Below are 26,635 nucleotides of genomic sequence, written 5' to 3'. Positions count from 1 at the left end.
TTAATAATTTGCGGGTATCGCCGCTAGGGGTGGTCCCTAAAAAGGAACCCGGCAAGTTTCGCCTAATTCACCACTTATCTCACCCCAAAGGGGGTTCCGTCAATGACGGCATTTGCCGGGATCTGGCAACAGTGCAATACACATCCTTCGACGAAGCCTTGGACTTGGTCAGGAGCGCTGGTAAGGGTGCGCTTTTGGCTAAGGCCGATGTGGAGTCAGCATTCCGGCTGCTGCCAGTGCACCCAGCCTGTCAACACCTGTTGGGCTGCAGGTTTGAGGACGAATTTTACGTGGACCTTTGCCTGCCCATGGGGTGTTCCATTTCCTGCTCCTACTTTGAGGCATTTGCCCGGTTCATCGAGTGGGTGGTGAGGTTTGAGTCAAATTCCAAAGGAATCGTACATTATCTGGACGATTTCTTGTGCGTTGGCCCAGCAGGAGCAGGGCAATGTCTTCATCTGCTGAGTACTCTCCAGTGGGTGGCCCAGGTGATGGGGGTTCCTTTAGCCCTGGAAAAAACCGAGGGCCCTACTACCTGCCTCAAATTTTTGGGTATCACTATTGATACGGTGAAGCTGGAGTGCAGGTTGCCTGAGGACAAATTGGGGGATTTGAAGGAAAGGGTGGCTGAAACAGCTGGTCGGAAAAAAGTAACCCTGAAAGAGATGCAGTCACTAGTGGGCAAGCTGAACTTTGCCTGCAGGATTCTCCCGATGGGGAGGGCTTTCAGCAGGCGCCTCTCCCTGAGCACATCGGGGGTAGTGAAGCCACATCATCATATCAGGGTTACTAGTGGAATGCGGGAGGATTTGAGAGTTTGGGGACAATTCCTAGAATCCTTCAATGGACGGCAGTTCATTCAGGAAAAAGAAGTGGGGGCTGATTCTTTGCAGCTATACACGGATGCGGCTGGCAGTACGGGTTTTGGTGCGTACTGGGCCGTGGGACCGATTTCGGACAGTGGCGCCTTCAGCAGAGAACGTCGGCTGTCATTGCCCGACCTGGCTCTGGACCGTGGGACAGAAATATTGGGGTCGGTGATTTCCAAGGCCCTTGCCCCTACGACGTGGCTGGCATATCGGAAGGTGTGGAGACTGTGGGAAGAGTTGGGCGTGGACATAGGCTCTGTTGTCCCGGAAGAAGTGCGTTTGGAAACTCTTCTATGGTTTCTTTGCAAGAGAATTCATCAGGGCTGTTCTGGGGCTACGGTGGGTAGGGATCTATCTGCCTTGTCATTTTTGTTTAAATTGCAAGGGGCCAGAGATTTGACGAAGCATTTCTTAGTTCAGTTGATTAGCAGGGGTGTTCGGAGGAACGCCAGGGCTAAGGATGGGCGTCGACCCTTGTCTTACGAATTGTTGCGACGCATTTTTCAGACACTGCAAACGGTGTGTGCAACTGAGGAGGAAGTGCTGCTATTTAAAGTTGCATTTGCATTAGCGTTTTTCGGGGCTTTTCGGGTGGGGGAGCTAACTAGCGCAAGTAAAGCTCGCCCAGGTGGACTTATGGTGGGGGATGTCCAACCATTTGAGAACCGGGTGGAGATTTGGCTGAGGAAGTCGAAGACAGATCAGCAAGGCAAAGGAGTGCTAGTTCCTTTAGAGGCGATAGGGGGGGAATTATGCCCGGTTCAATTAACAAGCCAATTTTTGTTGAATCGAGGGGTTTCCCCGGGCCCCTTTCTGCAGCATGCGAATCATACCCCGCTAACCCGGTATCAATTCTTTTTTATATTGCGGAAAACTTTGGGGGTGTTAGGTCTTGATCCTATGGAATTTGGGACTCACTCGTTTCGGATAGGGGCGGCCACAGAGGCGGCTCGGCTTGGGCTGTCGGTCAGTTCCATCAGGCGTATAGGCAGGTGGGAGTCTGCAAGTTTTAAGTCTTATGTGCGTTTGAATAAGCTGTGATGTTCTTTATCCCCCTCCCCTATCTCCCCTATCCCCATTTCTTTCTTCTTGTGGTTTTTGTTTCAGGTTCATCCAGAGTGTTAATTTGGATCATGGGTGATTCCTACATTGCCAGGGCATACTAGAGGCTAAGAAATCGCCGTCCAGGACCTCTATTAGGGCTTCGCTCAGAGCAAGTAGTGATACAATGGATGGGGATTGGTGGCATACGCTGGGAACAGGTATTGCTCAAATTTTCAGGGCAGGTCAGGATCGCTACACCACCGGATATATTGGTGGTACATTGTGGAGGAAACGATCTGGGCCGAGTATCCCAGAGGGAGCTGATACGAGTCATGCGACGTGATGTGGAACGGATCCTGCAGCTGGCGCCCAAGGTGAAAATTGTTTTCTCTGAAATGGTGGGCAGGGTTCAGTGGAGGTTTGCGCACAGTTGGGGAGCTATTGAGCACAGTCGCAAAGTCGTTAACAAGCGAGCTGCTAGCACCATTCGGAAGATGGGTGGTTTTGTAGTTCGTCATCAATGCATACCGGCTGGGGAACCAGTGTATTACTTAGAGGATGGTGTTCACTTGAGTGAGGTGGCTTTGGACATCTTTATAGTTGGGATTCAGGATGGAATTGAAAGGGCGTTCAGCGAGTGTGTGGCGGAGCCCGGCCAGCTCAAGGGGTCAAGCGGCCCGGGCCGTGGCGGGGGAATGCTTGCCAGCAGGGCCGCCATCAGGGGGGGACAGGGGGGACAAGCGTACCGGGCCCGGGCATGAAGGGGGGCCCGGCAGCGCTGCATTTTTTTGAAGATCCGGGCCCCCCTTACGAGCGCCCGAGCCGTACGTCTTGCCTCTTCAGTGCCGAATGCGGAAGTGCCGAAAAGCCGAAGCCGATGCGACGAAAAGACCCGAAGTCACGGAAAAAGCCGAAGTCCCGAAGTCACGAAGCGCCGAAAAGACCCGAAGTCACGAAAACAGCCGAAGCCGAAGTCCTGAAGCAGCGCAAAGACCCGAAGTCACGAAAACAGCCGAAGCCGAAGTCCTGAAGCGGTGAAAAGACCCGAAGTCACGAAAGGAGGCGAAGTTGAAGTACTGAAGCCATGAGTTCAATTCTACTGAACACCAGTTTGTGTTTTTTTTTTTTTTTAATCCCCTGGCCACCAATGTATTATTTTAATATTCTATAGGCCCCTGCCACCAATCTTTTTTTTAAAACTTTTGTTTTTGGGGCCCCAATTTTTTTTTTAACTCGTAAGGGGCCCCTTGCCACCATTGTTTTTTTTTGGGTTTTTTTTTTAAAAAACAAAATTAATTTTCTTTTTGGTGGCCCCAAATTTTTTTAACTTGTAAGGGGGCCCCTGCCACCAGTTTTTTTTTTTTTTCAAAAAAAAATTATTTTTTTTTTAAATTTTTTTTGGGGCCCCAATTTGTTTTTAACTTGTAAGGGGGCCCCTGCCACCATTTTTTTTTTTTTTTTAAAAAATTTTTTTTTCTCCAAATTTTTTTTTTGGGGCCCCAATTTGTTTTTAACTTAGAAGGGGGCCCCTGCCACCAATGTTTGTTTATTTTTTAGTTTTTTTTACATTTTTTTTTGTTGGGGCCCCAAGTTTTTTTTAACAGGGGGCCCCTGCCACCAATGTTTTTAAAAAAAAAAAAATTTTAATTTTTTTTTTTTTGGGGCCCCAATTTTTTTTATAAGGGGGCCCTGACCATCAATAGCTTTTTACAACTTGTGTGGGGGGGTTACTTTTTTAGCGCTGATGTCTGTGTGGTCTTTTAACTGCGATGTGGGCGGGATATGGGGCGGAGCTTGGTCGTCAGTGTGGGCGGGGCCCAGGGGGCCCCAAAAATTTTGTTGTACGGGGCCCCGTGATTTCTAATGGCGGCCCTGCTTGCCAGTGTGGGGTAATGGGGGCTGTAGTACCCTATCTGTGGTGAGTTAATGCCTCTCCGGGTAAGGGCCCCGGGTGGTAAGCTAAGTGAGGCCATATGCTACTACTTGCCCATCCAAGGGCAGCGCCCTGGTGGCCGGCATGGCATTGGCTCGGTCACTCAGTGGAGTAACCTGTGAGGCAAGCATTCCCGTGAGTTACTGTTATATTACAGTTGTCTATGGTTATTTGCATTTATTAATGTTTAATAAAGCTGCGGCCTTTAAATTCCTTCCTGGGTTTCAAGTGTCTTTATTCAGAATGTTGAATAGTATGTGAGTGGGGAAAATCGGTGGAACAAGGTAAGACGGTGGCCTTAACACTGCCCGGGTCATAGGGCTTCCTGGACAAGCAAAAAGTGGAGGGAGGGAAGCTTTGACCGGGCTAGGCAGGCTATAGGCAAATAAGGGGGTTAGGATTGGTGGTGAGGAATTAAGGAGGGCTTACCAGCAGGGTGTATCCAGGGAGATTTGGTTGGCAGCCATCATTCTGGAGCAGCGAGCTGAAGCAGCATCCCGCCCTCCCGCCCCCTTTTTTGACTATGGAAGTATATTATCTAGTAACTCGTTAATTGGTTAGCAAGTGAAATGGTGGGCGGGGGAATGCTTGCCAGTGTGGGGTAATGGGGGCTGTAGTACCCTATCTGTGGTGAGTTAATGCCTCTCCGGGTAAGGGCCCCGGGTGGTAAGCTAAGTGAGGCCATATGCTACTACTTGCCCATCCAAGGGCAGCGCCCTGGTGGCCGGCATGGCATTGGCTCGGTCACTCAGTGGAGTAACCTGTGAGGCAAGCATTCCCGTGAGTTACTGTTATATTACAGTTATCTATGGTTATTTGCATTTATTAATGTTTAATAAAGCTGCGGCCTTTAAATTCCATCCTGGGTTTCAAGTGTCTTTATTCAGAATGTTGAATAGTATGTGAGTGGGGAAAATCGGTGGAACAAGGTAAGACGGTGGCCTTAACACTGCCCGGGTCAAAATAAATTATTATCATTACAGATCAGTCCTGCATACTCAGAAATATGCAACATATTTTAAATTCAATGGGCAAATAGGCTGCAAACAATTATACACTTGTGGCAGTGAATAAAAGATATCTTAAAAACATAGAGTAGGGAAATTTATGTCTACCAAGCTTGGATGTACTAAAACCTGTCAATATTTAGAGAAAGGTGAAAGGTGTCTTTACAAAAAGAAACATACACGCGTCATTTTCTTTACTTGGGAAAGCTATATTGATACCTTGCCATTGCCATTATACCTTACCTTGCCATTGAATTTTAAAAAAACATATCCACAATTTATTTCTAAACACTTCATGATATAAAAGTAAAATGGTGTTGCAAGATCCGCCTAAACATCTGGTTATGGATTAATGAGGTGTTCATGCTGATGGGCCTAGATCCAGGTTCTTTTTGTTCCTTTTCTGTCTTTGCTTTTCTTTTTTTTTTCTCAAACTCCTTATTTAACCTCACATTACACGTTTACCTCTTTATTTGCTCAAGTGTACATTTACAATGGTACATTGTAACTTTCATATTCTCCCATGACTCTAAAATACAATGTGATGCCCTAGAATCATACAGCTTAGTGTCGCTATGCACTGATTGCATGGGCTGTGTTTGTTCCTCACTGTACCTGAAATAAAAAGAAATTAAGAAAAAATACAGGTATGGAACCTGGGTTTTTCCTGATAACAGATATTTCTGTAATTTGGATCTTCATACCTTAATTGTACTAAAAATAATTAAAACAGTAAATAAACCCATTAGGATTGTTTTGCCTTTATTAAGAATTAATTATGTTTTGTAAACAAACACCATTGGCTTCCGGGATACTTAGCCTTGTATATAAAAAACTAAACCGACTGGTCCCGAACAATAAGAAGCTTCCCTATATGCTTGAGTGGGAAAAAGATTTTAGTGACCAACTTTCAACCCAACAGTGGTCAAATTGCAATTTGATGGCGAATAAGGGAAATAACTGAATAACTGTCATGGAGACATCGGTAAAATTGCTACATAGAGCGTATTTGGTTCCAGCTAGATTGCATAGAATTTATCCCTCATGTGATCCGAGATGTTTCCGGGGGTGTATTGAAAGGGGAACCATGGCCCACATATGGTGGGAATGTAAGGTTGTATCTAAATACTGGGATAAGGTAGTCCACCTGTTATCAAAAGTGATAGGTTCTAGATTTATTAAGGATCCTTTTGTTATGCTATTAGGAATGAGACCAAAAAAGATGCCTAAAATAACATATAGATTATGTCAACATATTCTTATGGCAGCTAGGATAAATGTTTCCAGTAACTGGAAAAAGGCAGATATACCTATGGCATCCCTTAAAACGAGAATAATTCAGATAGCAGCCAACGAGAAACTGGGTCATATATTACTAAATGATATGGAAACATATGAAAAAACTTGGCTTCCATGGTTAATATATGAAAAAGATACAACACTTAACTTAGCATTACGTATTTAAAGAAGTACACTGGAACTATGAAAACTGAATAATTTGGATCACGGCTAAAAAGACAAAGGTTGTAAACCAAAGTACAAAAACCCTGGTTGCCAAAGGGATTTTTTTTTTTTCTTTTTGGGGTTGTTATGTATAGGAAATATTGTGAATGCCACTTTTTTTCCTGTAATTTATTTTTCTTTTTCTGTCTTTTGTTTGGAAATAAATAAATAAATAAATAAAAAAAAGAATTAATTATGTTTTAGTTTGGATCAAGTACAAGGTACTATTTTATTATTACAGAATGGAAATCATTTTTAAAAATTGTGAATTATTTGGATAAAATGGCGTCCTTGGAAGATGGCCTTCCTGTAATTTGGAGCTTTCTGGATAACAGGTTTTCAGATAATGGATCCCATACCTGTATATATGTATATATGATTCATTTGAGCTTCTTTGGCCCCCAGTCTCTTTTTACCTATACACGAGTTGTGCCGGGATCCAGCAGGTTATATATATATATTCTAGCAGGATTAAAAACTTACATTAGCTCTCAATCGATTAAGTTTCTTAGGTTTTTCCACTTATACCTAATAACACCCACAGAATAAAATTATTTTTAATATAAAATAGTACTGTTTGCTTTCTTTTACTTTCACATATGTTATTTGGATTAGGAATAAGCCATTTTAGCTTCACAGCTGTTCCTCTGCTTATTTCCCATTGTAATGCAGAAGCTGTCTGCAGAAGGCCATTGGTAATTTTACATTTTTTTAATATTGAGCATTTTGTTCTGTTGTATTATTTGCAGAAAGTATTCTAGGCATAGAGAATACATAAATGTGTATATATATATATAGAAAAAAACGAAATAAGTCTCTCGCACACCTTTGGATAGTCGAGTACCAGGTGCTGCTGCCATGTCAATTATTCAGATATCCATTGGTAGCTAGCAGCGCACACAGGAATTTTTTTAAAATGTTTAATTTTAAAAAAAGGGGAGGGTATAAAACCTTGTTTTTAATTACATGGTGTATTTTGAGAACGATCCAAGACCCGGACCGAAACGTTGATACATGCAAAACATTTTAATATTTGATAAATAAATTAAACCTTTTAAAAAAATTCCAGTGTGTGCTATATATATTTTTTATTTTTTTATTTTTTTAAACCTCAGCTTTGCTAAATAATAATTTGAAAATTTTATCCACTTCATTAATATTCTCACACATATGCTTTTAAATGGCTTACTTACATGTGTTTGAATTTTTTTGGTAGATCTGCACTCCAGATTTAGTGGTATTCCTGGCCTGTGCCAGTCTCAAGCTGAAAGAACGCTTACAGAAACGTGCTGAGCAACAAGGGCGCCCAGATGATAATCTTAAAGCTATCCAGCGGAGACTTATGAATTTCAAGCAGAATGCAGTCCCGCTGGTCAACTACTTCCAGGAAAAAGGTCTCATTATCACAGTAAGTCAACTGAAAAAAATAAACTTTTTGTAATTGAGTGTCTGAATACAAATATAATTGACAAATTCAGATGAATAAGTGGTCTTATCATTTTGTACCTTATATAAATTGTAAGAGATGTGATTGAAAAGGGCACAATATTTTGTATATTTCACCAGTATTAGACTGTTGAACAGAAATCTGCAGGGAAAGATGTATATTGCTGCAGCAAGTAAGGCTGTGTGTGTGTACTGGCTCTGGAAAAGTCGGATGAATGGGTCCCTGGAGTGAATGGAGGAAAGCAGGGTGTTTTCAGATAAAATTTATTAATAAAATAGATTTTTTTCAATTTGGATTAATTGAAACAACCCGAAAACTCAAATCACATTCATTTGAATTATAAAAACTTGTTTCAAATTTAAAAAAACTCGATGTCAGGAAGGCTGCAAGCTTTTCCAAATTCACCCCTGGACCTCTCCCATTGACCTCTCCCATTAGGTGGTGAACAGTCAAATTCAAGTTCTCAAACGGCCAGAGTATGATAATTCTCAAAATTTCAATTCAAATTAAAACTCAAATTGAATCAACAGTTCACAATTCGAATTTGAGAGTTTTAACCAAAATTTTTTTCAAAAACAGAGGATTCTGGGACTTGTGACGTCCAAGCGCTGGATTTATTGTGTTTCTGTGTACACCAATGTGGATATTGAATTGGGACTGCTAATCCTAGGTAATCAAATATGCTGAATTGGACAATTTTGTTCCTAGTAAAAGCCAGCCAAGCTGCACTGAAGTGTCAGACCCCATTTTTGGGCTTAAATTTTGCGAATGGCTATGGTCTCTGCTAACCTGAATGTCACTATATGTATATATATCTGTGGAAATAAGTCAAGGAAAAAAACACAGCAAGTCTAGTTGATTTGACTTATTTCTACTACATATATACCATCACCTGTATGAATGAGAATCTTCACAAACATATATATGTGCAATATTAAAAGGTTAAAGAGATATTGACTTGTATACTGTTCAGCGCCACTTTGTACGGGTTACATCTAAATTCATCCAAAGAAAGATACAGATTTTTTTTAATATTTGGGCACTCTAAAGATGAGCCAAACTGGGCTGATGGCTTATGGGGTCTGTACAATATAGTTTTTACTATAACATTGTCTTATTTGTTGTTTTTTTTTCAAGCAAAAATGTTAAATGAATGTTGATGAAAATACACTTTCATGGGGGAACAGCATGTAACTTAGTGGTAGATTTAAACTTATGCTCTAATTATGAAGTATAATCTGACCATATTTGGCCTCTGCTATAACCTCCTGCATGGCATTGCTCTTGGTGGTAAGCAGATAAAGCAGGATTTAATAATTGTGACTTTAATGCCATTTAATTCAATTATATATATATGTTTAACTGATAAGAGGAATGTGATCCAATGGCATTCTATTTTTTCAGTGCAGTGTGGCATTTCCCATATTTACAAACAACTGCTTAGTAACCATGGATTTATTGTTATTTATTGCAAACACCAAAATAACACTTCTACCTGTTTGCCCGTTTTTACAATTACCAGGTATTCAGATGTGCAGGTAGGGCATGAGTTGTTAATTTCTGCGTTCTATAACTTTTAAAGAAAAATGCAATTATCTGTTGTATCACATAAGGTTAGTCTTCAACAGCGAGCAGACCAAATGCTAGTTGCCAGGTAACCCATGATAGATATTTAATTAGCTCTAACTCTGGAAACCCATGTTCGCACATGATAGGGGGTTCGGTAATTTAGAAATATTGTGTGCCTGGAACTCTATTAACATTAAGCTAGAACACACCATTGATTTCTAGAGATGAACAGGAAATCTTTTATATTAAAATATAACTTTTGTACTTACAGATTCTGTAATGCTTTGTTTAGTCTTCTAGTAAACTTTGTGGATCGATGTATATAACATACATATGAGCTGGTTATATATTGTTACTGGTATGCTGTACCACCACTTATATGTCCCAAGAAGTAACCCATAACAACCATTGAGCAAGATACAATCTCTAGAGTATTCACCATAATATCTATACTGTATAATATATTTCACCAAAATTTGACTATTGATGGACAGGAACAAATCAGATTTAAAAACAATCTGCATTTGTTTATCCACACCTGAGATCCTATATTAAAGAGTCTGCTAGGAGTAATATATATATATATATATATATATATATATATATATATATATATATATATATATATATATATATATATATATATATATATAAATACTGTGTGTGTGTATATATATATATATATATATATATGTGATTTAATATTTTATACTGAATGAGTGGAAAATAAGAAGTTATAACAGTTTGCTAGTGATAGGCGAATTTGCGAAATTCGAATTTTGATGCTGGCGTCAATTCTCGGGCATCAAAATCTGCAAAACTTGGAAATTCGCCGCAAATTCGCACCTGGCGAATAAATTCGGCCATGACTACAGTTTGCCATTGCTTCCTCCCAGTCCTCCTGGGTCATGTCGGGTATTGCCCAAAACCATCAGTCCTTCATGAAGTTAAATGGCTGAAGTACTGATATGGAATGTGGCATTGCTCATACCTTAGAGTAGGACTCCATGAGCAATTTTGTCGAGATCCGACGCGCTGTGACAAAACGCATGCAAAAAAATAAGGCAAGAGATAGAATTGTCGATTGGTGTCGCAGAGTTGATCCGACGCAATCTGACTGTCGGATGCAGACCCAACGTATGTCTGCGGATCGCGACAAAATCGCTCGTGGAGTCCTACCCTTAATGATCAGGTATTAATGATGCTGGGCGGAAAAAATCCATTGGCTGAGGGCCACATTGGTTCATGCATGTGGTCCATAGCTGCAAAGTTTTCTACAGCTCTAATCACCTATAGCAACCAATCAGCAGGTAGCATTTACTGGTCCCATGTTTAAAACATCTTATTGGTAGGTATTGGCTACAGCATCTGGGCAACTTATGTGCCTTAATATTAACCAATAAGACAGTATAAAACAATAAGATGGGTCTTGAAAAACACATATCTAAAAGGAAAAGGATGAAAAGCCATTGGGGTAGAAGTTTGCTATTTCAGAGTTAAAGGAAAACTATACCCCCAAAATGAATACTTAAGCAACAGATAGTTTATATCAAATTGAATGACATATTAAAGAATCTTACCAAACTGGAATATATATTTACATAAATATTGCCCTTTTACATCTCTTGCCTTGAACCACCATTTCGTGACTCTATCTGTGCTGCCTCAGAGATCACCTGACCAGAAATACTTCAACACTAACTGTAACAGGAAGACGTGAGGAAGCAAAAGGCAGAACTCTGTCTGTTAATTGGCTCATGTGACCTGTGGTTTGTATGTGTGCACAGTGAATCGTACGATCTCAGGGGGTGGCCCTTATTTTTTAAAATGGCAATTTTCTATTTATGATTACCCAATGGCACATACTACTAAAAAAATATATTATTATGATAATGGTTCATTTACATGAAGCAGGGTTTTACACATGAGCTGTTTTACTCAGTATCTTTTAATAGAGACCTACATTGTTTATGGGGTATAGTTTTCCTTTAAATGTTCAGCAGTATTTAGGCTCTGTCACATTAAAGATCATACTGAGTATTGTGATTCATTTATGCACTGTTCTTTCTCACCATCTGTTCTGTGGCACAGTTTTAAAAATAAATATGCATTCTTTATATCAGTTCAACAAGCCAAGAAGAATGAATATTTATTTGTTGTTTTTTTCAGTAGGACTGAGGTGTTAGTTTGAAACTGGTCATACAGAGATCAAGCCTGAAGCTGATATATTGAATAGCACTTTGCTATGTGTTGGTGCCTGAGGGCAACTAGGGTAATAACGGATGTTTTCTCTTTGGAAACACTGGGTCTTGCTTTGCATCAGAAAGTGCTGTCGGTTGTATTGGCCCTTTGAAAAGCAATGTACTGTAGCTGGGAAAATACTTTAATTGTCATAAATAATAAAAGGACATGCAGGGCCTATTGGGATTTCATAGATTGCTCCTTTCAAATTTACTGGCAGACTTATAAATTAAACATTGCTGTACTTATTCATTTTTAGATGTTCATTTTTAGGGATTTACCATTGCTTATCTTACTCTTATTGTGGGGCCCCTGTCATCCTAACAGAGGATGTCTTAAAAATATGTTGCATTGCCTGCTAACTTTCACTGTAATTTTATTTAGCCCCACTTGCATTCTGGCCTCTGTCATCACCACACTACTTTTCATCACTGTAGGAAAAATCTATTGTGCTCTCCCTACTGATGCCAAGGCAAAGAAGCCACCGACAGCTTTAAATTCCAGGGAATACTGCTGAACAGTACCACTGTAGTAATTATCATATGTACTTGATTGGCCTTTATATGGTATTGAAACAATGTCCTGCTGATTGATTTCAGGTTTTAATAATGCTGGGTGGAAAAATCCAGTGGCTGAAGGCCACGATTGGTTCATGTATGTGGTCCATGGCTGCAAAGTTTTCTACAGCTCTAATCACCTATAGCAACCAATCAGCAGGTAGCATTCACTGGTCCCATGTTTAAAAGCAAGCATCTTATTGGTAGCAATTGGCTACAGCATCTGGGCAAACTATGTTCCTTTTATTACATATAGAAATCAGTTACCTTATTGTTGGCCTGAAGGCAGTACAATCAGATCAGCCACATTCCTCTGGCAGGCATGGAAAACTCTACAACAAAAAGTTTTTTTATTTAAGCACAAGAAAAGAAAACCAACCTAACAGGTGCACTTAACCTTCAGATCAGCCTATGCTTAGGCTTTCTTTTATTGTATTTTGGGATGTTATTGCCTATACAATACAACTTTTCCACTGCACCTACTTAATCTGCAGTCCAGACTTCAGTGCCTTCCTATTGTTACTGGTAATTTAGAAGTGAAAGCCTTTAGCTAATGATTTGTGGCCTGTACATCTGGTCCCAACAGTTTATTTAAAAGATTGTTAACATTCTACAGACATCCAAACCTTTGGGTATATTTGGTAACCTTAACAAAATATTGAATCTATAGATATATATGGCTAATTTAAGGTGATACAGCAGACAAGCACTTCTCATATTGAGGCCAGCCTAAGTAGTGAGTGTATTTAATAATTAACACCACACTTATGCTTCTCATTACTGATTTGAAACACTTCAGCTGAGCTATTACTGGCAGCCTAGAAAAGCCAGTTAATGGATATCAAACGCTGCAATACAAGATTTTGTACACCTGTATGTCCTGTGTAGAATCAAGTGTTTTATATTATCCCAGATGCACCGTGATATTGAGTGTTGGTAAGTGAACACTGATTCATGAAAATGTATTAACTATTCTAAATAATTACAAGCAGCAAGCAACTGTAAAATAAAACAGGAAGCCATGTGTAGTGGCGGTAATGGATTATATTTAATTAACTGTGTCATGTGTAATATGCATACAAATAATTCATAGGTGTATTGCACATCTTTATTCCAATAGCTGTAAATAATGAATAACTGCTATATGCGTTTCAATACATAATTTACAGATATCTGCATATTAGCATGTTATTGCTTTTTAAAAAGCAAATAGCTTTGTAATCAGAGCTGCATTAATATGTGCCAACAGGCTAGGAAAAAAACCCCTATCCTACTGTATTATTCATGAGCCAGCCCAGTAAAGTAAGACGCACCCCCTCAGCTGTTTCGCCAGATTTTGTGTTCAATGGCCAATTGAGAGTGTAAAAAAAAAGAAAAAAGACATTTGTATAAAGCCTGCCCCCTGAAGGAAACAGCCCATGGTTGCTGAAAAAACAGCTCTGATCATAATTAGTGGAATGACTGTACCACTAAATGTCCAACCAAGCTAAGCTATGTTTTTTCTTACAAGATAACATGTATAATGATCAAATGTGGCATCTGAAAGAAAAAACAGTCCCATAATGCGCAACCGGCGATGGGATTCTGTGTTAAATATTAAACCATTTTTGTAGGTGAAAAACCGGAAAAATGTCTACTGAAATGAATGTCAAGATCCCATCTGTTGTGAGCTATCAGCACGATGAGCTTTCTAGAGTCACATTATGTAAAACTCTTAATAATGTCAGTTGGATAGAGGTCTTCAAGCCAGTCATTGTTTATTTAACCTTCCATATTGTATAATAAATTATGCCTGGCTCAATAATTTGAAAAAGAAATACATCAACAGTGAAATTTTTAGTGCACATGCTGAGAAAATTACACTGTAGCTCCTTTAATACATAAACATCTGACTCACCAGATCTTTTGTATTTTTACCATAAACTGTAAATGTATCTGCTTGTTGAATACAGGGATAAACTCCTGAGCAAAATTTGACAGGTTCCGATAAAGGATCCCCAAGGTTCTTTATTGTGGGGTTTGTAGGGTTTTTATGCAATAAATACTAATGGATATACAGTAAGAAAGATTTTGAAGGACCCCATGTCGAGAGATACAGGTAAAGTCTCTTCCTATAGAACATACAATAAAAGTAAGGAGTGCTGTGGAAGATAAATCTAATAGGGACCTGGGGAAAGTGGGGTTAGAAAGGGGGATGGTGTTAGCAAATATACTAGGGAGAAGAAACAGGTGGCAGTATTAAATATAAGTTCACTAATGCAAAATGCTTAACTGGTCATATGGGGAATGAGTTAATAGCATTAGATAAGCAGAATGAAGATGCTGATATTGTGGAAACATGGCTGAACAAGTTATATGACTGGGCAGTAAATATAGGAAGCTATACTGTTTGGTAGGGACCAATGTTAGAAGTGTAAATGTTTTTCTTTTAGTTTTTATGATATTAGCCATTTTAAACTGCTAGTATCATGAATATGTAACAGAAGAACCTCCTGCTGTTGTGTTTGTTTGGCTATAAGTCCCCTTTAATTACTATTGCCTGTAGTAGAGGTGATGCCTATACATTTAATGGAAGCAAGTTTTTATTTTTGCTGTGTGGTCTCTTCATATCACATATTGTTGAGGACCCATGCAGAAATGATGTCATATTGGATCTAGGAATCTAATAGTTTTGCTTCTCCAGAAAATTTGAGAAACTCTGGGGAAAATACACAAAACAGTGTAAAATTGTGAAAATTTGTGAAATAGAATTGTCAATGGGTGTTTATTTGCTGCACTTTTTGGTTTCGAGGGAAAATTTGAAGATGGTGAAATGCAGAATTTCACCATGAATCCATGTCTGCTGAAAAATTTCAATATCAGTAAACCTGGGCAATAGTGAGCATAATATTCTCATATTTAAAGGGCAACTAAACTCTAAAACAGAATAATGCTTGAAATGCTGTATTTTGTATACTAAACATAAACATGAACTTACTGCACCAGAAGCCTCATAAAACAAATGATTTATGTTTTCAAAGTTGGCCCACAGGGGGTCATCATCTTGTAACTTTGTTAAACAGCGTTGGCTGCTTTATAAGGAAACAAACAAAGCTGCTTGAGTTCTGGGAAGTAAGGTGGGGGCTCCCCCTGCCGTTTCAAAGTATAATTGTTTCCCTGCAGAGCAGTTAGGCTTGGTCCACACCAGGTGATTCGTGGAAGATTTAGTGCCCTGGAGACTAATCGCTTCTTTGAGGCGACTAATCTCCCTGAACCACTCTTCTCCTGCGCCGGCTGTAATGAGAGTCGCCTGTGTTATGACACACGCGGCGCTTCATTTTCCGAAGTTGCTCGAAGTTGCCTCACGAGGAAGGCCAGGCGCTAAATCTCTCAGAACCGGCTGGTGTGGACTAAGCCTTAGGAACCATCTGAAGTTTCCTATCTGCAGCTGTCAGATCAAGTAAAATGAAAGGAGAATGTCACTGCATACATTCATGTTTTTTAATTAAAGTATATTGGAGATAGATTTCTTTTTCATTAAAGAAAGTAAAAATTGGATTTAGTTTTTTTGCCTTTACATCCTTTTTAACCCAACCTATTTCGCCACAGTGTGGAAGCAAATATTCAAGTTAAACTGATCACCATATAAACAAATTAGCTATTCCAATATTTTTGTTTGTCTAATAAGATATACAGTATAATCCACATCTGCTGTATATTGTAGGCCTTTTTACTGTATGATTGTCCTGGTTTGCTCTGTGATACGGTATGGAGCTCTGATTTGCTGGGTACAAAGCCACCTGTTTCATTGGTGAATCTCATGTGTTCACAGAGAAATTGCTGTGTGCTCAGTATCAATATATCGTGTGATATCTTCAGTTTTTCCATTGCTTCTCATTTGCTATGTAGAACATGTTTTTTGATCTCAGAAGAGGAAATCTATTCATTTTACATTTACGCAGCTGAATAAATACAGTATAGTTTGCATACAAGATGTGTAAATATCTTTGCAGCCAAACTACATCTCTCAGTAACTGAGTAAAGGAATAAGGCATTTTTATTAGTAGCCAACTCATTTATATTTAATTAAACAAGCACATCCACAGATTAATGGGATTATAAACCCCAAAATACAATTTTGCCTAATAAAAGGATATACAATTCTAAGCAACTTTCAATGATTTTTGGGTTATATGTGAACATAATTGCAATTGAAAACAATCTGCTGTCCAAGACATTGCTTGATATTGTAGTGGAAGTAAGCTGATTAAAGACCTGTGAAAAAGCAGGACATCAGGGCTCATTTGCAAGTGCAAGTACAGTATGCAAAGAGCAATATCGTGCACAAGTCAATGTTTTTTTTACCCACAAAGCAGATTTTTTGCCCATAATTCCAATGTAATTACAGTCACAAGGGTGTCTAATTCATTGTCTGGATATCATCATTTTGTTGGTGCTCACCATCAAATGACTTCTGTGTGCTGTTGGAAGCTTGGAGCTACCACTACCTTCAAGGGGTCGGTAGCTTCAGACTACCCCTGTATCAATAGCCCACTGGCTGTGATTCATCTAAACAGACTGGCAGGGTGCATTGGCACTTCAATTTGCATTTCAGATGCAATTACAAAAAACTTCCTAATCATTTTAAATGTATGTTAGAACATTGCTTCGAATTACATTATTCTTGTGTTTCCTATACCTGTAAGCAGGGACGTAACTGTCCATTGTGAGGCCAATATTGTTTTTTCAACAATAAATTTTTATTGAAGAGTTTTGGTGATTTCAACAAAATACAATTGTTACACATAACATATATAAAAGGAAAACACAAACATATAAAAAAAGATAAAAACAAAATATACCAAAAATAATAGAATGGTAAATCTCCATCCTTCAATTAAAATTGAGTTGCTGGTATAGTTTCTCTGATATTGATTAATAGGTGTATCAAGGTGGAATGACTTAACTTTGTATCTGGCTGGGATCTATTCAAATTATACAGTTGTAAAGTCAATCAAACTTGACCCTATTTAACCCCAGTAGCTCTTCCAGGCTGTTCATAACAGTAAAGAACCTTTTGGCAAACCTACAAATGAGCCATGGATGCCAAATCTTTAAAAAATATTTATGTTTATCATTTAACATACTAGTTAACGTTTCATTAGTCATAATCCAGTCTACCCTTTGCTTTAAAACTGGAAATCACCTTACTCTTCCATGCTTCTGCAATACTGTAGTTAATTTGGCCCCAAGGAAAATTAGCACTTGCATTGTTAGGCCAATATTTAGCTAGGAAAAGCTGCAAAATTCTGTCTGGTACAGTAAACTGCATAAAGCTTTAAGAATTTTTTTTTGTAACAAATTTTATTAAGTATTTTAAGTATCCCTATTTTGACACAGGGAGGCACATTTATAAAAGGTCGAATTTCGAATTCATGTGGGTTTTTTTAAAGTTGACTGGGGGGTTATTTAATAAAAAAATTGAATATCTAAAACTAGCGCGATTTTTACCGACTCAGCTAAACTCAATTCGAGTTTTTTCACTGAAAAGAACTTGAATGTCAGGAAGGCTAGAAACATGTCCAGATTGATGCCTGGACCTCTCCTATTGACTTATACATGAACTCGGCAGGTTTTAGGTGGCAAATAGTCAAATTTTACTTCTTATAGTGCCAGAGTATGATAAATCTCGAAATTCAAATTAAAACAGAATTAGACAGTTTTGACCATAAAAAAATTCTAGAATTCAAATTTTTCATTTGACCCTTAATAGATCTGCCCCTTTATGTGTAGCACACCCGTAGGTGCATCCTAAGCTTGTCCTGATACTCCTGCAAAGCAGCCTGGTGACACCACAAAGATCCAGTAACCAGGCACACAAGGCACAACCTTACTATATTGAACAGCTGAAGCTCCAATAAAGATATAGTTAGATATTGTGAACAATAACAGCACTATTTCTAATTAACAGCTTAATACAGTAATAACAGCTCAGTAAGAATAAGTCCCAGTATAACCCTGGTATGCACACTTAAGTCCCCCAAAACATTGCCAGCTGGATATAGTATGTACTGGTGGGGGCCCTTATGAAGAACTAGATAGGCTCCAATATTGGTTAACATCCAACTTGGAAATTGGATTCTGTTTTTGGATGTGGAGGCAACACAAGATGCAGATGTTTCCCTTGGTCAGGGTATAAAGGGTGCTCCCTCTGGTTAAGTTAGATGTGTAAAAGCAATGCTGTCAGCCTTACTTACAATCCTTGCAGGTGGATAAGGTATCTGTGTAATCCCTGAAATAACCTCAATAGCTCTGCTGGTTCACTGGAACATTCCCCAACATGGATTCAGTTTCAAATGTCACCTCTCTGAAAAATTACAATATGCCGTTGTGATTGGATTAGTGGAAGAGTCTATATGCCGAGAACTTCCCACACCAGTCACTTGAACTGAAGACGTCTTCAATAATTACAATAATTACTCAGCAAGTCAAGTTGTTTTTTTTAATTACTTATGTTAGATATCCAATGACCTGGATGAATGAAAATCTTCATAGTCATACTCTCTTCTTAGTTTGTTTTAGTAACACCAACTGTCTTCCAAAACTTTCTTTTATCAAGCATAGCCATGGTTCCAAAGGCTTCAACTATCGCACAAGCTTTATTGTAACAGACAGAAGCTGATCTTCCAAAGGTTTACTTGGATACCTATTGGGGTCTCTTTCACCAATATAATTTTATCATAAAGTCCTTTATAACATTCCATCCTTTGTGTCAGAAAGACACACAGATTCTTACTGTAGCATATCCTCAATACAAAAATAATATTCCAGCCTTTGTGTCAAAGATACAGGAATGCATATATGCTTTACTATTCAGAAGATTTGGGAGAAAAAACTTTTGGTATGATGAATTCTTTGCGATGTTGTAAATGGGGCTCTGGTCTGATTGTCCTGGAATGGAGGAGCAGTTGATGTCATATGTATCTAATTTAAATGTATATAGCTGAATTCATCAATAATTTGGCTAGCCTTGGATGCTGTACACTTATATAAAACACACAGATTGAGCTATACAATTGTCAGTGGCATAACTAGATGTTACTGGGTCCCACAGCAAATTAATTTTAGGGCCCCCAACATATCCAGAGGTTGTTCTATTTTATCAATATTTTTTGAAATTGTATATGAACTAAAACATCATGGGGCCCCTATACCTCCTGGGCCCCCTATGCCGCCGCAGGGTCTGCTTCCTCTATAGTTACGCCCCTGACAATTGTATTAAAAAGAGTTGCATAAAATAATTCAAAACATTTTTGACAGTAGATGAAGCCCCAAACATACTAACAGAATTCATTTAACTACAAGTTATATCTTTAAAGCAATTTGATCAGTTTCATTCTGATAATGTTCTATAATAATTACTCCACTGGAGTGAAGTTGATGCATCCATTACCCCAGAGTATTTTATGATTACAGGAACACAGAACCAGGTATTTGCATAGTAAAGACATATAACCAGTTTTGAACTACTACAAACAACAAAGAAAATTAAATAAACTTCAGATACCATTTTAGTTATAGTTTTAGTTATATCTCACCCTGTAGCTTATACCAACACAATTAAACTAAGTATACATATACTAACCATAACAGTGAAGTAGGTATGTTGTATATGAAATTAGTTTCATTTTTTACACATAAAATAAGTACATGTACATTTATGGAATCTATTTTTCTCAATCCTTAGATCTAGGCTTTTCAAAATAAACTGTATTTGCAACAATTGGATCTCCATAAATATGGATTTACTTTGGGGGAAATGACCTTCCTTTTAATTTGGAGCCTTATGGATAATTGGTTCCCATACATGTACTCATTTTTACCTTTATAGTTTCAATCAAACTAGGAAAACGCTATAACTGATTTTGAAACACTAGTTTTTAATTAGTAGATATTATTATCATCATCATCAATCCAGCTTAATTCAGAGGACTTATCAACAATTTATTTTTAGACTTGCACAGGGTTTTCAAAGAAGGAATGTTTTACATTTGGGGCAAGAAGTTTGTGATGATGGTCTGAACAAAACTGGACAAATAATGCACAGTATAGGCAAATCTTTATTAAAAACATTATATAATAATACACTCAGACTATTAAGAAATGTATTATTATTAAGAAATGTAAGCTCCATCCTCCAAGGAACTCCTTCCTATTGTGTCTCATACCACATGGTACTTAATCTTTGTGTATGTATACTTATTGTATTTATTAGAATACTTGTCCTCCCTATATATACTTTGTACATTATAAGGTTGTACAGCGCTGCGTATCCTTATAGCACTTTATAAATAAAGCTATACATACATACTAGAGGAGCACATCAAAATGTCGATAAATACTGTAACTTGGTAAAGTCAGAAAATAAAGGATGGATTTGAAATTGCTATCCCAAATTTTAGTCAAGTTTCCAATATTTGAAGCTGCTCTTGCATTTTGAAGTAATGCTAAAGTTTATATTAGCTCTTCAAATGAAGAAGTTCAGCGTGATCCCCCAGCTACAAATATAGCACGATGTGTAAATGTGGGCAAGGAAGATATAACAGCTGGAATAATCTATAATCTCCTACTGTGCATCAGGTTTGTTAACAACAGTGGTGACATTAATTATTCTTACTGATTTATGCATAGGAATCCTAATTTTAATAAAAGTATTGTATATGGTCACACTTGAAAGAAAAATCTTTTATTAAACATGAGACTAAATCAGCTCTGAGTTGTAGAGGGAATTGCATAGTTTTCAATTTTTTTCCACCTGGCCCTGTTATTTCACCATTATAAAGGGTAACGTTGGAAAGAATAAAAATATAAATAAGATTTGCACATCACAAGCCCTAAAATTCTAACCCTGTAATTGCAATGTTTTCCCAACTTTAATTTATATCTCAGCAGGAGCCCTGTAACTATGTAAAACCCCAAGCAGGGGGTAAATAATGTAATGCAGCACAAAGGCACAAAATTAGGACAACATTAATCATACTGCTATAGTTATTTCTTCATTATGAATCTTCCTTCCCACCAAAGACACAGTGCTCTTTTTTTTCTTCACTTTTTTATTGGCTTAGAAATATATAATTTCATTTGGTACAATTATGTTAATTTTTGATATGTTTCAGCTTCAAGGTGTCAGTAGAAGATGTGACGCAAAATAAAGCAACTTTCTAGGTCCAATCTATAAAATACTTTCATACACGCCATCCCCCCTCCAGTGCTGAGTGGATGGTCTAAAATCAGAACATTTGAAAACTCTCCAAAAACTGATTCAGAATAGATGAGTGCAGTGATAGGTGCATATATTTCTATAGAACTGCGCTACTCAAAAGCCATTCACTTAAATACTTGCACCTACTAATGCCTCTTTATATTTTTACTGTGCGCATAAAAAGCTGTTTGCAGGTTCTATGGGGGATTGGGCACAAATAACAGTACAAATAACCAACCAATGGTGTGCTGCATCAACTGCTACTCCTAAGTATTTGCTGCCCATTTAAATGCATGCAAAAGCTACAAGTAGCCACAATTTATTGTATGCCTATATCAATGCTGACACAGCTAGCACCAAGCTTAACAAATGGGTCCAATTTTTCCACCCATTTTGATAAATCTTGAGCAAGTTGCATGCAGTTACACCATAATGCTGACAAAAATGGCTTGGGTAAAACACATGGTGATGTGCTAATAGTTAGAGCTTTGCAGATAGCACCAGTATAGTAAATGAACCCTTATAACCACTAGTGGGGTGATTTATGGCCAATGTACAAAGTACTCAAAAAAGTCCAAAACTCTGAACAGAGAACTTTACAAGGCTTCAGTGAATGGATAGTAATGATCAGTGACATAACTACACTTCATGAGCCCTGGGTCTAAACTTGTACCCAATCCCCTCACCCATCACCCACATGAAATGTGGTGAGATCTTGTAGAAGATTACACCAAGGTGTTGCTTGACAAATGGAAAATTATTTAACAACTTATCAACTCTTAAGCAAGACTCTTTGCAGTTGTCACATACTATGAGCATCATACATGCCACTATAGATGGTTAAGATCCATTGTCACAATTCATTTTTCAGATTTCAGTCTGCACACACCTCATACAAAGAAGACTGAAATTCTAGAAAAAAAAACCTGACAAGTCACAAGAGATTTGATTCACAAAATTGGAAAGCGTAATAGTGTCCATAAATGTTCCCAAACTTGCTAAAGCCAGGTATCATTTAAAGCACTGGTGTCTCAGAGAGAATGTGGGAGAATATTTAACTTTTCAGAAACTCAAAATTAATTAATAGATTTGTGGATATCCATGTTTTTCTCAGACAAAATCTTTTAGGGCTCACTAGTCATTGGTAGGCCCTTAATATGAGGTTCTCTGGTGGATCCTTTGTGCCGCGGTCTGATGCTGGGCATGGTGGTTAGAACAAACAATGTAGTGCACATAACTATAGGACTTTATAGACATCATTTTAGTGTCAAAGGGATGCTCTAACCATAGAAAAATGCTTTAGATACAGACCTAAGACCTTCAGTTCAACAAGCAGTTACACACACAAGAATTTGGGAAGACTGTGATTTAGGTTGGGCAGAGAAGGTCAATCCAGCTAGCCTGATACTGGTCATATCCACTAAGGTCTATTACCATATGATTCATCCTGTATTTTTGGCAGAAAGAATTGAAGCATATAACTTCCCCTTTTAACTTTGCATCAATCAGATATAAGAAAATCCAGTCAAGGTTCCATGTAAATAATGGATACAATTCCATTAAAGTATATTTTGAAAGGTGTAAAAATTGTTAACAATAGTATAATGTGATTGGATTCATCTTCAACTCATAATGTAAAAATGATCAAAACACCTTTTGATGGGATTTTTGTGATAGTGAAGATGAATCACTCCCCTATTTGAGATAAAATCCATTGTTTTCTTTTTTTCAAACACACATAAAACATGGTCTATGCCACTCTATGAAAAGGCTTATTCATTGGGGTCTCAGAAACTTGAAGAGGGGCCACATGAGACATAACAGTTAGTTTGCTTTGATCCTGAGCACACTGGTCAGTTATGTCCCATGTGGCTCCCCTTCAAGTTGCTGACTAAGAAAGAGGTTAGAGAGCTGCAAATGAGGAAGTAGTACTTTGGCTACTATCCATGCACTCCAGCCTTTATATATTACATTTTTGGCTAACTAACCATGGGAAACATTTTTTTATTTTGCACAGCCAAAATACACAGTTATTTACCCAGTTTTATTTGCTCTTATGCAAGGTCACCAAATAAATGGATCTAGGCCTGATTTGGCCACCCATGCTGCACCAAATCATCCAGTGGGGCCTACAGGAATTGTTGGATGAACTGATGCATTCCCAGTGTCGGACTGGGCAGCGGGACACCGGGAAAAAAACCCGGTGGGCCCCTGCCGGCCCAGCCATGTTTCCCCGATTGGGCTCCCCCTTAACAAAAAAAAGTCTCTGCTGCACTAGTGCGACACTAGGGCGCACACTGTGCAGGCGTTCCTGCAGGCCGCACTAGCATTCGCGCAGGGGCGCACAGAGGGTGACTGAGAGGCCCGACAGGGAGGCACACAGAGGTAAGCCAGGAGGGGGCCCCCGGTGACTGCCTGGAGGGGCTTTTGTGTGGCAGTCCCGGTGGGCCCCCATACTCCAGTCCGACCATGTGCATGATATTATCATCATAAAACTGCTAATATCAGGTACAAATATACATTACTCTTAGCTACAACATATTTAAAGCAGCAAAGAGCATGTGTTGTGGCCCAGCATAAGAGAGGCATGGAGAACTGGCAGGGGCATGGATAGGGTTAAAGTGACTGGCACCAATGGTGTAAGTACTGAGGGGGCCCAGGTGTATAGTGTTGGGAGGTTACAGGGGCGGTTGAGGGTGAACAACAATGGAAGAAAATTATGGGTGACCCGTGAGACAGAGGTACAGAAGGTCCCGAAATATTTTTTCATCAGGGGTACTAGAAGGTTTCAATTTAAAATTATATTAATTCAAATATTATCAATATTATATTAATTAAAATAGCTATATATTTTACATATATTTATCAATGAAGCCTTTAAAATTGAAACACGGTGTATAAATATAGAGGTTATATTGAGCTGCTAGTGATATAGTGACAGAATAACACTGATATGATTAGCATGTTTTGCAGGACATGTACCATTTCTTGTGTTATGTTTAGAAATGATCCATTAACACATACATCATCTATACAGTAAGTCTGGATAAAGCCATGCTTCTAGCCCTTGTGTCTGACTTGATTAGTGACCTTTTCTCTGGATGATATCTTTATCTGCCTATTCTGTAATTACATTTTATTGTCTACCATTGAGCCATGTGTCAGCTTTATCTCAAGAAATATTATTTTCATGTGTTGAGAGCTTGTTCTCCTGCCCTTTATTCTGCAGTTATCATCTTTAAGCAAAGCAGATGCACCTGCTCTATGATTTTTGCACTGGTGCCAATCTTGTTATTCACATTTTAGAGCTATTTCTAAAATGCATTCACTTTGCCTAAGGACCTGATTGATCTCATCTGTCATGTCCTTTATTGTAACCTAAATATTAATTGTTTAAAACATTGCCTAGCATGCTGTTGGTAAGATATATGTGTATATTATAAGCGCTGTAAGGTAACAGATTTATCTTTACTTTCTAGTTCATTGGTATCAGAAATAGATAAATCTTGGTCGCTCTTAAAACATCCATTCTCAGTAGCAAAAAAATCTGTATGTGATTCATTTAATATACATTGGGATTTTTCAGCTTCATCACCCAAGTAAATTTCATATCACAATGGGTTGTCAAGAAAAATGTCAATATGCTGTAGAATGAGTTCTAGAGCAAAAAAATAGCAAAAAAAATGGAATTATGAATTTGATCTTGAGCTAGCAGTAGACTTGTTGCTTCATGTTGGGAAGGTTCCAACTAATAATTCAAATGAATGCACTAAAGGCTTTATTCACTTGCATAAAGTTTAAAGTACATTGCTAGGGGTACTTGGTTTTTTCTTGAATGCAAAAGTACTATTCCTAGTGCAACTACTAATAAGGTTGATGTAGGCCTTATTGGTTTATCATGGGCCATCAGTGTATGAAAATTCTGTGCATGGCACCCTTCAAAATAAGGTTGCATCATGTTAAAGACAAATGCACCATTAAATCCTGCCTAATCAGCACAACATTGCAACATCTAAAGGAAGCAATATATGCCAAAACTTGTCAGCACCTAGAGAACTTAAATACACTTGAAAATCCCATTGCTTTAAAGGAGAAGGAAAGCTACGGAGGCATTTTATTGTCAATAGATTAGCTGCAATAGTACAAGCTAGAATGCTATATTTATTCTGTAGAATGCTTTACCATACCTGAGTAAAAAGCTCTAGAAACTCTCTGTTTGTTTAGGATAGGAGCTGCTGTATTAATGTGGTGTGACATCACTTCCTGCCTGAGTCTCTCCCTGCTCTGGGCTCAGATTACAGTAGAGAAGGGGGGGGGGAAGAGGAGCAAACTGAGCATGCTCTTGCCCAGGGCAATGAGGTTTAAGCTGAAGGCAGGAAGTCTGATACAGAAGCCCATGAGTACACAATAGAAGGAAAGAAATGCAGTGTTTCTTTTGACAGGGGACTCAGAGCAGCACTACTTTGGGGGTTTACTGGTATATTTAGATGGACCTTTCTGATAAGGCTTACTTAGTTTTAACCTTTCCTTCTCCTTTAATGGGGATAAGTAAGCTGGTGGTAGCCTGAGATGCAGCAAATCAGAAAAGAAAGATTAGGAGGTAAGGTACAGAATCAAGGGGAAAGTTGAGGGCCAGTCACTTGCAGAATTACTGCAACACAGATATTCAAAGGCAGAGTCAAAAGTTATAAGCTACAAGCATGAAAAAGCACCAAACACTAGTGTTGTCACATTCGCTGAAAAAAAGTCAGATTACTATATTAGTTCTTATTCTTATCTATCAATAACATTGACATTGAGTAGGATTTTTCCAGCAGGGCCAGTAAAATATGAGACCGGTGGCAACCCTAGTGTAAATATGAACAGATACATATCTATTCAAAGACATGGTCTGAATAACCGATAGCCGAGTCGCACACAAACACACAAAATGCAGACAGACAGTACATTAACATTTTGGGCAGATAAACACACAAAATGCAGACAAACAGTGCATCCTCCCTGTTTTCCTCAAATGCTGATGCGCAAGTGCTCATAAAAGAGGTACGTTACCCGCTTGCATAATTTTGTGTGTGTTTGTGTGTAAATTCTTTAACCCATTTGCTTGTGTATCGCTTGTGTATCGCAATAATAAACTGACTTGTACTGTGGTCAGTTTAAGCAACTTCAGTGTGGGGTAATACCACAAATGAGGCCCTCTCTCTCAGGGGTAAGCCCTCGCAAT

General features: G+C 38.5%; 1 protein-coding gene across 2 annotated transcripts in view; it reads left to right on the top strand.

Moving 5' to 3' along the window:
- Positions 1–26,635, top strand: part of LOC108714198 (adenylate kinase isoenzyme 5) — a 130,738-nt gene that overhangs the window by 38,499 nt on the left and 65,604 nt on the right. For both annotated transcript variants that reach the window (XM_041590340.1, XM_018258186.2), the window contains one exon: positions 7,573–7,764. In XM_041590340.1, the coding sequence (XP_041446274.1) occupies positions 7,573–7,764 (192 nt within the window). The remainder of the gene's footprint in view (positions 1–7,572; positions 7,765–26,635) is intronic.

This window comes from Xenopus laevis, chromosome 4L, assembly GCF_017654675.1.
Source record: "Xenopus laevis strain J_2021 chromosome 4L, Xenopus_laevis_v10.1, whole genome shotgun sequence".
NCBI classification, from domain to species: Eukaryota; Metazoa; Chordata; class Amphibia; order Anura; family Pipidae; genus Xenopus; species Xenopus laevis.
The sequence above is the reverse complement of the archived record's forward strand: the minus strand, read 5'-3'. Positions and strand labels throughout refer to the sequence as shown.